The sequence below is a fragment of the Tamandua tetradactyla genome, chromosome 17 (assembly GCF_023851605.1).
Source record: "Tamandua tetradactyla isolate mTamTet1 chromosome 17, mTamTet1.pri, whole genome shotgun sequence".
Lineage (NCBI taxonomy): Eukaryota > Metazoa > Chordata > Mammalia > Pilosa > Myrmecophagidae > Tamandua > Tamandua tetradactyla.
Window position 1 is genome coordinate 22,729,307 of NC_135343.1, and position 13,284 is coordinate 22,742,590.

General features: G+C 35.3%; 1 protein-coding gene across 16 annotated transcripts in view; it reads right to left on the bottom strand.

The window, feature by feature from the left end:
* NRXN1 (neurexin 1) overlaps positions 1-13,284 on the bottom strand; it is a 1,149,661-nt gene that overhangs the window by 596,403 nt on the left and 539,974 nt on the right. For 9 of the 16 annotated variants that reach the window (XM_077134192.1, XM_077134188.1, XM_077134196.1 and 6 more), the window contains 3 exons: positions 11,582-11,965; positions 3,458-3,661; positions 874-900 (listed from right to left, as the gene is read on the bottom strand). In XM_077134192.1, coding sequence (XP_076990307.1) covers positions 874-900; positions 3,458-3,661; positions 11,582-11,965 — 615 coding nt within the window. The remainder of the gene's footprint in view (positions 1-873; positions 901-3,457; positions 3,662-11,581; positions 11,966-13,284) is intronic. The other 7 variants (XM_077134200.1, XM_077134199.1, XM_077134208.1 and 4 more) reach the window with 1 other exon arrangement.

Here is a 13,284-nt window from a genome sequence, read left to right on the forward strand (position 1 = left end):
GACAATGAGAAGAAGGAAGGTTGTTAGTGCTTTTTTATTTATATAGCTAATAAGTTTGTGATCATTGGAGGAGATTCCTTAATGTGGTCAGCAAAGCCTGGAAAAGAAGAATCTAAACATTTATTCAAAGAAATAAAATAACTTTACTCTTAAGGTAATGTTACAACTCAAAATAAAACCACAGTCCTTATATCCTTTCAGTTTTTCTAGTCCAAACGCAAATGAAACTCAGTCCATGCATCTTTCTTCTGACTCATTATTTGGCATGCATATCACAGATTTGAAGGGTTTTGGTTATTTCTGCAGATATATTTTTAGGATGTAAAAATTCATCATGCAAACATTTTTAATGAAGAAGGAAAAATTCTTTAGACAAGTAATTTTCTGTGTATATAAAACTTAGAAAAAGATGTTTTCATTTGTAAAGCTCTGGTTGGATTTAGAAAGATTTGATAGTAACTCTCAATATGAGTAACACTCTCAAACATATTTATATTTGAGTAAAGAGATTAAAAATAAGATCCAGAGGATTTCTCATGGCTATTTGGTCATGAAATAACTCATGTAGTCCCAGGTCTGGCAAAATACAAATATCACTTGCAATATCTGAAGGTTTACAGAGGTACTTTTGCACCTTCTGTTAAAAAATACTTGTCACCTCTTTTACCATTTAGAGGCAGGGACTGCAAGGGGAGGACTCAGCTGGAAAATTTTCAAAATGAATTTTTACACCCAGATGATGGACTGGTATATTTCAAACTGAGTACATGAATTCTATAAACTCTACATTTGTCTATCACTGTCTTTTTTTCCTTGACTAGCTTGCATCATAATGGAAGAATAACATTTTAGAAATTTTGAATAGGCACTTACTGGAATTACAGTTAATCCTGATACAATCTAGATGGGGAAGAATAGATGAAAAATGAAAATTTATCCTTCAAGGTAATAGCTGCAGACATCCAATAAATCACAGTCCACCCTTCCGGGGACAGACACATGCAAATATGGCCACTCCATGTCATTATTCTTTACATACTTCTAGAACCCAGATTTATTATTATAAAGCTTCACCACTGGAAACAACAATATAAAGTTTTTAAAAAATGGCCACTTCAAACAAAGCTACATGGTGACAAATCTAAGTAAAATAAAGAGTTGTTAACTGTCAAAGATGCTTGGCTTAGACTGGCTGCAACTTCTTCCCCATATGTGAAAGAACATATTATTGTTTTCAGCATAATTAAAAAGTGCTCCGTCACAATGGGGTACAGTGCAAGCTCAGCTAGGCTGAGACATCTTGGACCTCCAAAATCTAATATCCCACAAAGGCCAACTGAAAACTTTAGAATCGCGGTACTCGAATGGAGAACGAGTTAAAATTACTCACCCTACTGTATTATTATTATTATTTATTTTATTTGATTGGGCACAAAGAAATAACAGCCAGATACTGGCTGCATTCATCGTCTTGTATTAATTGCAGGAGGAAAGAGACAACTGCATGTTCCCTTTAGAAACTCTGGTGACTGCATGGCTACGGAGAGCTGCCATTCTTCAGAGAACACAAGCCTATGCCTCTTCTAGATGCTGCCAATGTTATCTCTATGTAATAGGTGTTATGGTTAACACTGTTATTAATTTTCCTTTACTTGCTTCACATAAAAGCAGATACTGAATAACAACAGAACGTCTGGTCTGGATAAGACAAAGTGTGATTATGATGGTTCTTTTTAAAAGACTATGTGGGATGCTTTATGTTTATTTTACATATACATATATATCTGTCGGTTTGATATTAGTATTTAATGCCTTTGGGGAACATGAAAAATATAAACCTAGATTCTGTTTCCATGTAGCTGAGTTTGTCATGTGTCGTCAACCGCATCAGAAAAGTGGTTGCAAACAGCCAAGGACCAGCACCTACACAAATTTTTCCACAGAATGCTTTGCTGTTGGAAAACACCCTTTACTGTGTCCACTTTGGCTAGCAGCCCCTTTGCTGTAAATAGGCAATTCACATCGATTGATTTGTAGTAACCTAACATTGTCACTAGAGGGAACTCTAACAGAATGGTAAATGAGAATGTAGGTAGTCTTTAAAAAGCCAAAACACCTCCTTATAATTTAACTTAATTTAAATATTTAATTGAATGTAATTCTATGCAATAAACTGCCAATGAAGCAATTTTATACTGTAAGCCAAGATTCTTTCTAGAACAATTTGAAAATGAAGACGGTCTTTCCACAAATGCCTTACCCCATCTCATTTTATTACTCTCTGTAAATCTAAGCAGTTTCAAATTTTATTCATCTCTCCCTGTTTAGTCATTATTCGTGTGTCTTGAGTTAACACTTTCAGGAAATAAAGTAAAACCTCATTAATTTGGACTTCTCTTATTTGGACTTAGTGATAATATTGAAACTTACTGGGCAGAATATTAACTTTTCATTCTTATAGTAGAACTCTGTTGAGAAATTTTTTTAAAAAGTAACAAAGAAAATTGCAGAAGTCTTACTTCTGGATAAAAGTTGATTCCAAGTAATGACATAATTTGCATAAATCAATGTGTTAATTATGGCTAATTCTTATCCACCCATTAAAACTAGTTTAGTAAGACAAGTTTCCAGTTACTAATTTGTATATATAAATGAAATTAAAAACAAAAACATTGATATTTTTTAGTTTTAGTTTTTTTTTTTTAATGTTTACTCTACAATTCAGACATTTTTTTAAATTTCATCTGGCATCCCTCCATAATTCATCCAGATTTATGAGGTTTTACTATAGTCACTCTTTCTAAATGCTAAATCAAGCAGGAAAGCATTATGTTTCTGTAGAAGAATGTGGTATTTTGTGTTCACGTGGCTGTTTGCTAAGGGCCGCAGACTCTGGGCATTGAAGGGTTTTGGATTGACTTTTGATAGGAGAATATCACCACACAGTATTTCAAAAAAGAAAAGATGGAGTACCACACAGGTGACTATTCAAAGGAGAAGCCCGTGGAACACAATGAGAGCAACTGTTGATCTAGATGACAAAGCAGAAATTTGCTATTTTGTGCATACTGGTACATAAATAAATGCAGACAGATTTTTCTCTTCAAGGATACCATCTGAAACCAATCAGAATGTCAGTAAATATACGCATAGGAGAATTTCAATTTGAGGCATCTTCAAGCCTGTTAATTTCTATTTCAAACTAACCTCATTAATAGACACGGCTTCCCTTTTAAGAACCATCAGTGGTAGGAAACACAAACAATAAGTCATGTTAAAAGAATAAAAACAATAAAAAGATGCTTTTAAAAACCTAAATTATTTCAAATGATGGAAATAAGATCATTAAGTGTTTTTTTACTTTCCATGGCAAACAGGCTACTTGATAAACGTTTGCAGGCAAAACCGAACAAAAAGAGGAAGGTGTTAGTTCGACGTGGGGAAGGCAGGTTGTTACCGAGGTTGACGGTCAGTTTCACGCGCCCTGCATCGAGTTCCAGGCGGAGGGTGTCTGCAGAGTCTCTGGAGGTGGTGGCCATGAGGATGCCGTACGCACGCTGGGAGCGGAACCTCAAAGACACGTCTTCAGCCTCTGTGTGCATCACCACCGGAAGCTGGATTTTCATAAACATACTCCCATCATAGCTCAAAACCGTTGCCTCTATGGGTGAAAAGTAAATACCAAAGTTCCTGGTCAGTTTAGTGTATTTATACTTTTGAAAAGAAAACACAATGCAGATTAAAAGCTTCCTAATAGAATGTGGGACTAGAAAATCACCTCATCATCTTCATCCATGAGCAGAGTTTTTAAGCTGGAAAGAAAAGTCATTGTGAAGAGAACTTCCTCAATGAAGTATGTGCTAAATTGCAGAGGCAGATTTAGCAACACTTTTCTTTATTTTCCCATAGAACTTTCTACCAGTAGCATTTATCAAGTCAGATGATAGACATTTATTTCTGTATGCATCTCTCTTCTCAAGAGCAGAGACCACCACACCCTTTTGTGTAGTCGCAGCGCTGAGCCTGGTATGAAGCACCAGTGACTATTCAAGTGCATGCTTTTGGATGGCTAGGCCACTGACCACATAAATGAAATTAGCCAAGACTTACCCTGGTTCCAAATTGTTCATCTGTAAAATGAGAATGTGTTACTAGATCATTAAGACCTTTGTCTGCCCTAACAGTTCATGATTCTAAAAGAAGTTCCCATTGCCATTTTTTTTTCCATGAGTTCTGACCAAATCAGACTAAAAGAAAAAAATAAGAAGACTTGAAAATAGGAATCAGATCAATATTTACCAAAGGTGATGCTGGGAAAAAAGAGAAAAAAAAATGATACCATCAAACAATAGGTGATGCTTTCTAAGCCATTTTATTTAACAAAGTAAATTTTAACAAAGGTGCAAACTGTACCTTAGTATTAAGGTGTATTTACTGATAAGGAGTAACTATAAACACCACACCTCAGTGCCCTGAAAATATTAAGCTCTCATTAAAAAGTCAATAGCAATATACCTTGGATATATTCAACAAGGATGGGACGGGACTGAAGAGAATGTGTAGGTTCATTCTATGAAACTGGCATAAAACCATTGTCTACATCCCAAACTTTCTTATTTCTCTTTACTCTCTCTACCATGTCCAGTCTATTTACAAGGCTGCAAGTTTTAGGTGTCTAATTCTAATGCAAGATGGATTTCTCTGATAGGGAATTTGCTTAATACTATGTCAGACACTCAAAAAAAGAATAGCAAAAGAACTGCTGATCACAAACTGATTGCTTGAAGAAATAGTTAACACCCCTTAATGTTCAACACCATATGGTGGTTGAACATTGCAAAACAAGTATGAGTCGTTTGCTTGCTGATTAGTTCTTATAATTTAGAATACCATTTAATGAAAGAAAAAACTATATGGAATTAAAATAAACTAGGAAATTCTCATTATCTTGCTTATTTAAACTGCACAGCAACTAACTTGACTGATACAACTGTGCTTATTATTAACACTATATTCTGGAGTTATGATTTTGCAAGTTTATCTTTCAAATAGTCAGGAGAGTCAAGTATTGTTCCTAACAGACCTTAGTAATTATTTTTTGTCATCATGGGATTGAATACACATCCTCAACCTGCAAATATGGAATGCTTCCAGTTTCTGTCCTTGGTACTTTTCTCTTTCCATCTATGTTTTGACTTAAGGGATCTAGGTCACATGTGTTCACTCTCATTAATATTTATTAACAACCCTGACCTCTCTCCTGAGCTTTAACATTCACCTACCAATCACTGCCTATTTGACATCTTCAACTGTAATATAACAGATACCTTGATCAACTCTTAATTCACTCTCAAAATAAACAAACACAAATGAGCAAACTTAAAACAAGTTTCTTCTCCAGTCTTGTCCATCTCAGAAAGTGGCATAAAACCATTGTCCAGACCCCAAACTTTCTTATTTCTCTTTACTCTCTCTACCATGTCCAGTCTATTTACCAGTCTGCAAGTCTTGGGTGTCTAATTCCAATCCAAGTACCCCTAGACCACTACAATAGTTCCATCAGCGGTCCTCTTCCTTCTACTCTTCTGCCATTGTCTATACACAGTAACCAAGCTAAACTTTCAAAGAAGTTGAACAGATCATAACACTACCCTGTTCAAAACCAATAGTTTTCCACTACAATTAGAATAAAAGCTGCACTCCTTATTTTAACCTCTGTGGCTCCATGGAAACTGGCCCTGACCCATCTCTCCAGCTACAGCTTTTAGCATCTCTCTTCCACCACTACCATTTGGTAAATTTTAGCCACCCTGATTTCACTCTCATTGAAGTGTTTGCATTTGGTTTGTAGATCCTTCTATCTTATATGGTTTCAGTTCAGATAGGTTGATTTCTTCAGCATTCAGGTCCTAAGTCAAATGCTACTCCAGACAGGTCTGCTCTAAGCACCTCTCTTAATTCTGCCACCCCCACCCCACAGTTACTCTATATCTATTTAATTGTTCTTAGTTACCATTTCCTATTTCTCTATATAGTATTATATATCTTCTCCTTTATAATGTGAGTTCTTTAAGTACAGAGGATTGTCTCTCAATTCATTGCTCTATCACCATTAAAGTGCCAGGCACAGAGTAGAGCCTCAAATATTCCAAATATTTATGGAATATTTTTTGATACTGAAGATTTATGAAAGAGCTTATTTCAATCAGACACCAAGTTTAAACAAATCCTCATTAAAGAAATTAAACATCTATTCTTTCTATTGTAAGTCGAATCTACTTTTGGTAATACTTATGAACTCAATATTTATCAAAGTCTACTTTGAAGGCCATAATTACGCCACAAAAGGTGAAAGAGGAAAAGAGTCTGTTTATTAAGATAGGGGCCTCATGGCTCACCACTGATCTAAGTACTGAGAAATAAAATAACATCTAAACCTAATAAAATAGGTTTATTTTATTAGGATGTCTATATCATAGCACATATTGACTTCTCTTACTGAGTCTATAAAGATAAATTAGTTTAGTTGTTTTTGTTTTTGTTTTTCACTAGTCTCCAAGTTATTTATTTGAGGCCAGGTATTTTTGCCTATTGTGTTCAGTACTGAATCTCCAGAGATTTGAAGGTGCTTAGCACATAAGAGGTGGTCAATGAATATTTCTTGATGAATGAATGAATAATGATTAATGTTAAATATGATGAGCTGGCCTAAAAAAGAAGTCAAATATATTTAACAAAACTAATGGTTCCTTTTTTCCATAAAGATAAGATAAAATATTTTGAATGGATTTGTTTCTCTTTTTACCCACTGACTTTTAGGTGCAGAAAGAACATAAAGTTCATTTGACCAAAATCTGAAAATATAATCTTCTAAGTTTTATTGCCACAACATCAAAATTGATTAAAGAGTAAAATAATTAACCAATTGAGTGTTAAGCTTACATAGTATTCTAAAACGTGATTTTACTATAGAGTTGCATTGACTACAGTTGCAAAGCTGTATTAGGTTAATTGTTTTAATCTCATTCCTCCTCTGATCTGTACAACTTAAAGTTCTGCCCTCATTCCTGAAAGACATAATTATCTTCACACCTTTGGAATAACGTTGATGTTACTTACTATCAGTGACAACTCTCTGACCACGGGGGACAGGAAAGCATCTCCCAGCTCATTCTCTTGGCCTCGCATAACAAGTTCGCAGTTGCAGTAGTGGGTGAACAGGCCACGGTATCTTGTATCTCCCATTGTGTTATTGGAACTTACTCTTTATTTAGTTTTTCAAATGCAAAAACGTAACATGAATAAGGTTTTACAAAGTACTTGACTTGACCCCAGACATTCTAAATTACCACTGGTGTCAAAGATTTTAGGTAAATCCCGTACTTCCTATCTCAGTACCATGTACAATATTTTCTTGTATTAGAGAGCAATCTTAAGTATATGGTCAATGTTCCAAGAATAGAATGACTGAAGTTACTATGACCTATTTCTCATGTTTGCACTCAAGAAGAATGCATAACATGTGTGAATTACCCTAAAATTTTTTTGTTCAAGTAATTACCTTTCTAGCCATAGGATCTTCACAGTGTGAAAGAATACTTGGAAGATATTACATGCTCAACACAAGTTCGTGAAATAAAGGAATGCATCAATCTTCACATACATAAAATATTCTTCTGTCCTTACTTTTTTGTTAATTTGTCTTACCTCCTTAATATAGATATATGTTAGTTTTCTGATTAGATAATAAGTTTCCTAAATAGGAAGGACAGGGCTCAGTATAGAAAGCCGAGCAACAGTTGCTCAAGAAATAATTAAGTATGATTGTAAAATTGTAGTGAACTTGAGAAAAAAAAAAATGTGTTTCTTGTATAATCTTAAAAGAAATTTTATCGTTATTATTTATTTTCCTAAACTATACTCAGACTATACTCAGTCAAGGTCTATATCTATATAGTGACGTAAACTCTTGATTAAAAGTCTGAAAACCATTATTAATTGTTCCATTAATTTCATATAACACACATTTTTTAAAAACCTGAAGCATTGTTAGGTGTCTCCTTCTTTTGTTTTTATTTTTAAAACCTGTCTTTCTTATTCAATAATCATTAAAAATCATCTCTGTTTATTCTATGAAAGGTAGCTTAATTTCACTGAAAATTAAGTAGAGGAGCTCATCCATTTAGAAATAAAGATACCTGACAATCAGTCATAAAGTATATCCTGCAAAACAATTCAACGCAGTAAAATAATTAGGATCACTGACCTTTTTTTTAACATTCTCCAAAAAGCTGCAGGAATGAAATAACAGTAAAGTAATAAAACTTGAGTGCCCCTGAGTGCCATTTTAACCAGTTCTCTATGTGAAAATAACTTGTTGATGAACTACAAATGAAAGCCTAAATGATTTCTCATAATTAGAGATAATGTTTAATTAGACAAGAAATGGAAAATGTACAAGGTTGTATTCTAGACTTGCCAAGTAAATGGTAAACAATGTTATGACATTTGAAGGTTATCCCATTTGGCAGTATCCTTTAACATGAGTAAAATTATTTTATCATTTAGAAGACAAAAGAGTTATTTAAAAGTCTAATTCCAGTACAATATTTCCCGGGGGGGGAGAAAAGCAGTTTTCAACTTTGTCTTCTATATCTTCTTTTCCCTTGTTGTTAAGTATGATAAATTTGCTTTTCTGCATTATTCCTTGTTGCAGACTAAAGTGTACACCTGTGCTCACTTTTGCTGAAAGGCAGTCACATATTGTGATCAACGATGAAAATCAGAGAGGGAGCCAAATTATATTGCTCTGACATCTGTCCCTCCATCTGTTAGAGTTATAACGAATGAGTAAAAAGTAGACCTCTGATTACTACATCCATGCTCTTATTTTACATAAAAACGAGAATAATTTCTGTGTGATGAAGTTTCTACAAATTCTCAAGCAATCTGGAGGAAAGGTGCTGAATTTAATTGATAAACAATTGGCTAGTATTTCGTCTTACTCTTCTTTATAGGATCAAAATACAGAAAGCAAAAACTATTTTCCTGGTGAATATTTAGCCTAAGTCAGCAAAAATTATTTTTTTTTATGAATGCCCTTGCTCACTTAATGCAGAAGGAACATTGCCTATTACGTGATTGCAACATCATTCCCATGCTGTTGCACTGTAACATGTTTTTTAATTACTTTGAATAATTATAACTATATAATTTATTATTTATTACTCAATAACAGTAAGCTAGAAACTTTATATGTTCCTGAGGGTTTTGTTTTGGTTTTCGTTTATAATTCCAAGGTCTCTCTTTCTATCCATCAACAACCTTATGTGATCAGAGTGTAACTGTAGAAGAAATCACAAGTCAGAGCTCCTTCTTTTGAATTGGAAACCCTAAGGGTTGGGCTTGTTCTTGACTGAACTAGGCCATAGCTGGGAACTGGAGAAAAGCCAAATTTTGTGCCACTGAGCACGACAATGCTCCGACATTACCCTTGTTCTCAGGAGGCTCCATAACATATGCAAGAAATTTAACTCTGGAAAGCTAAGACTGTTCACAATACACTGGGGTGGTCTAGAAACAAGAACTACACAAAATGACCATTTTCTCCTCAAAATACAAACAATGTGGAGACAAAGAAATCTACAGAAATTTCCAGCCACCTGTCAGATAAAAATGTATGCTGAAACCCAATGATGGAGTTTGCTATTAAATTCTCATTTGCAGATCTGCATATGCTTGCCATCTCTCCTTCTAATTACCGCAATATATAAATCTGCACTTTCCCTCATTCTGGCTCCAAAAGCTCTACAATTTCTATTTTTATTTCTGCCATATGTAGTAGCAGAATAGTGCCACAGGGTGGAACACCATGCATTTTAACTGAAAGCCTTTGTAATTCATATGATAGTTCAGTTATACCCTTTTCCAGCTTCACTTAACCAGGAGGCATCAGAATAACTGGCAGTTCTCTGAGTGGTTAAAATTAAAGCCCAATCTTAAATCATGCCTGCCTGCTAATCTTGTATTATGCCCAACAGTAATATATTCTGAGAGCTTTTTCACTTTTTTTTTTCTCCTTTTGGCAATTTCTCAAAATCAAACTGAATAAACAAAATAAACTAATTTTAGGAGGGAAAATAGAAGGAGGGAGCTTACAGAGAATATATGTGAAATATGACCAGGCTAGACAGGAATCACTAGCCTCTAATGACAACTCACAGGAATTGATTAGATATAGCCATAAAGAAAATGAATCAAGGAGAGAGTGAGTATGCAAATCCATGTGATAAAATACTTACCCTCCTACTGATCAATATAATTGTACAACACAGTACAGTGATAACATTTCTGGTAGGTAACTGAAGAACATTATTAGATAATTGATTACTATTGATTATTTATATTAATTAACACTGTTGTACCTCCTCTTTAAGGTAAAGAATTAAAGTTGCATTTCAACTTTGGGTTCTTCAAAATAACTTTTTTATCTCCAGGAGGTTTTAGTTTTAAATGGATTAAAGCATTGTAAGGATGAAGAAAAAAATAGCCTAAATGTATACGGCAAGAAAAAAGATAGATGCCCAAGTAATTTTGGGCAAATTATCTGATACAGCAGTATTATTTAGAGCATGAGAGGACAATGGAACAATTCATCAATATCTTTTCATATTGAATTTTAGTTCCATTGTTGAAAATAAGTGACAAAAGGTATAGTGAATAAAGCATTTATCTGAAATTCTTGGGTCGATTGGGATCTGTTTAGAACTATTTGCTCTGCTCTTTCTTCCTTTAGCCTGGTCTGCAGATCAGCTCTGGCAGCTCTCACCATGTCCCCCCACCCCCACGCTTCCTTTAACTCTTATTCCTCTTCTTCCAGTGCGAAAGGACAAGAAAAAGATGTAGCTCTGCCTCATACCAGAGAGAGAAAGGGAAGCACCTGCAAAGAGCTTTAATATGCACAGTTAAGACCTAAAATCAAAGAGGTAAAATGAATCCTGTCATTGGTTAGGTACTACAAAGCTCAATACTTTTTAAAGTTAGGGTGCACTTCTGAAAGTGCTGGTATAACTTAAAAGATTTAAAGACAGTTTACCTTCCAGAGAGAATATACCTCTTGGGCAAATCGGCTGAAGAGACAAGAGCAGTCTAACTTAAGTCTCAAGTGTCAGCAAAGTTGCAACTTAAGCTTAGCTTGCCTCAAATGCCATTTTTTGGCATAGACTTTTAACGCTGGAGGCCACATATACATTTAATTCAGGCCTTCTTTATTTTCTAGGGTCCTGAAGTTAAAAGTATGGCAAAGGAAATAGCAGTTATTGTCCATAATACATCTTAGGATCATACCTTAGAGGATACAAAAGACAATTTCTATTTCCGTGATATACTTAAATAGCTGTGTCTTCCCAGAATCAGGCTCTTTGAAAATCATTAAGGGTTCATCAATAACACATACTCAGTGTGCAGAAAGTTTACTTCAGTAGCGCATACATTATGTTTCAATGCTCAGCTTAAGTTTGAGGTCAACAGTTAATACACTTTCATATCAAGGGAGTCAGCTGCTTGGTTTTTGGAATCTTACCTCTCTCGCAGGACCTGCCAAGATAGCCTGTTCCGGAACAATCACAGACATATCTGTTCCACCCATCCCTGCACATGCCATTGTTTTTGCAAGGATTGCTAAGGCACGGTTTTGCTGTTTCCCTTGAGCAAGAGGGCTTCACTCCAGCAGTACTTTGAATTTCAGCCATTTGCCGGATGTCTTTGCTCTGACCATCAATGAACAAATCCCTGATGCAGCCCACATAGCCATAGTTGAGCAGAGCCGTCCACACCTCAGTGGGGAAGACCAGGCCAGCTTTATTTTCTGGCAGGCCCCCCAAGTACAATTCATCATCCAGGTCCAGAATCTCACTTTCACCAGGAGCTGTATAGGGAGTGCGCAGCGTGTTGACAGAAATGGTACCTGTTGCGAAGACAAGAGAATACACAGGCTTTTACAGAATGCATGTTCTAAGTATCTCCCTTTCTCTCTTTCATCAGCTGAAGTTAAATTCCTGGAGGACAGAAGATTCTTATGTTTCTTTCTATTCCCAATGTCTAGCACTTCCAAGTGGAATAAACAGAAATCTGTGGAATTAAGGAACTTTAGGAATAAGGCACACTGGAACTCATATGGCTCTGACTTTGAGATAGAAAACCATCGTGTACTGCCAACAAATAAGTGTTTGTCTTCCTCTAAGGGCCCACCAAAAGTACATATAAATAAGTAAATAAAAATAAAGAAGTTGGCAGTCTAAACTGCTCTCTGGAAAAAAAAGTCAGACTTCCTTGTTTAGTTCTTGTTTTGAATGTTAGAATGCATCTTCAAACTAAGGAAAGGTTATGTGCTCCCATTTTTACATAACTTGAATTCTTTGATAGAATTGAATGGTTTGACTGAATACCTCTTTTAAAACCTGGCTTCATCACTCCTTGCTGTATGCAATAACTTCTATGGTCTCGGTTTTCTCATCCATAAAGTGGGCATAATAATGTGACCTAACCTTGTATGGTTACCGTGTTCAATAAAATAGTTCATGTAAAGTGTTTCTGGATAAATATTGGGTATTGTGATTCAGTGAAAGAATGAAGTCAAGTCAGTTGTTTACTTTTTTTAAACCAAACTAGTTACTTATCAACATTGATAAGTTGTTTTTCTTTAACCTTACTTCAAACGAATGAGGAAAAAATTATTTTGGTTTATATATAGAGGAACTTTGGCCCTAAACATGGGTTAAACGGGTAGACATCTCATGGGGTTGCTTAAGGGTCACATAAAAAGGTGAAATCCTTGAAAAGAAGGGAAAAAAAATGAAAGACAGAAGGCAGACTCCTGATCAATTCCATCCTATACCATCAGATTACCCAAAATTCCACCATTCTTCTATTGAGGCAGGATAGACTAGGGCATCAAGGCTGTGGTCCCTGGTCTTCTATTCAGCTTCAAAAGAGTTAATACAGAGCTGCAAACATCATGGGACAAAAATTTCCCCCAAACCACTGAAACCTCCCAAGACCATAAAATCTTGTAAATCATGGGCCCAAAGCAAATTCTTAATGACAGAAAGTATAGGGTCATAAAAAGTGTTAAATATCTGCCTAAAGACAAATTTTGGGTATGCAACAGCAAACCAGGAATTCTGATAGCTGTCTCCTCCTAGAACAAAGAAGACTCCTGGTGTCCAAAGGTCATTGTGGGAAGCTGGACAAAGGAAACACCTGGTGCTCAAAGGTTACTATGGA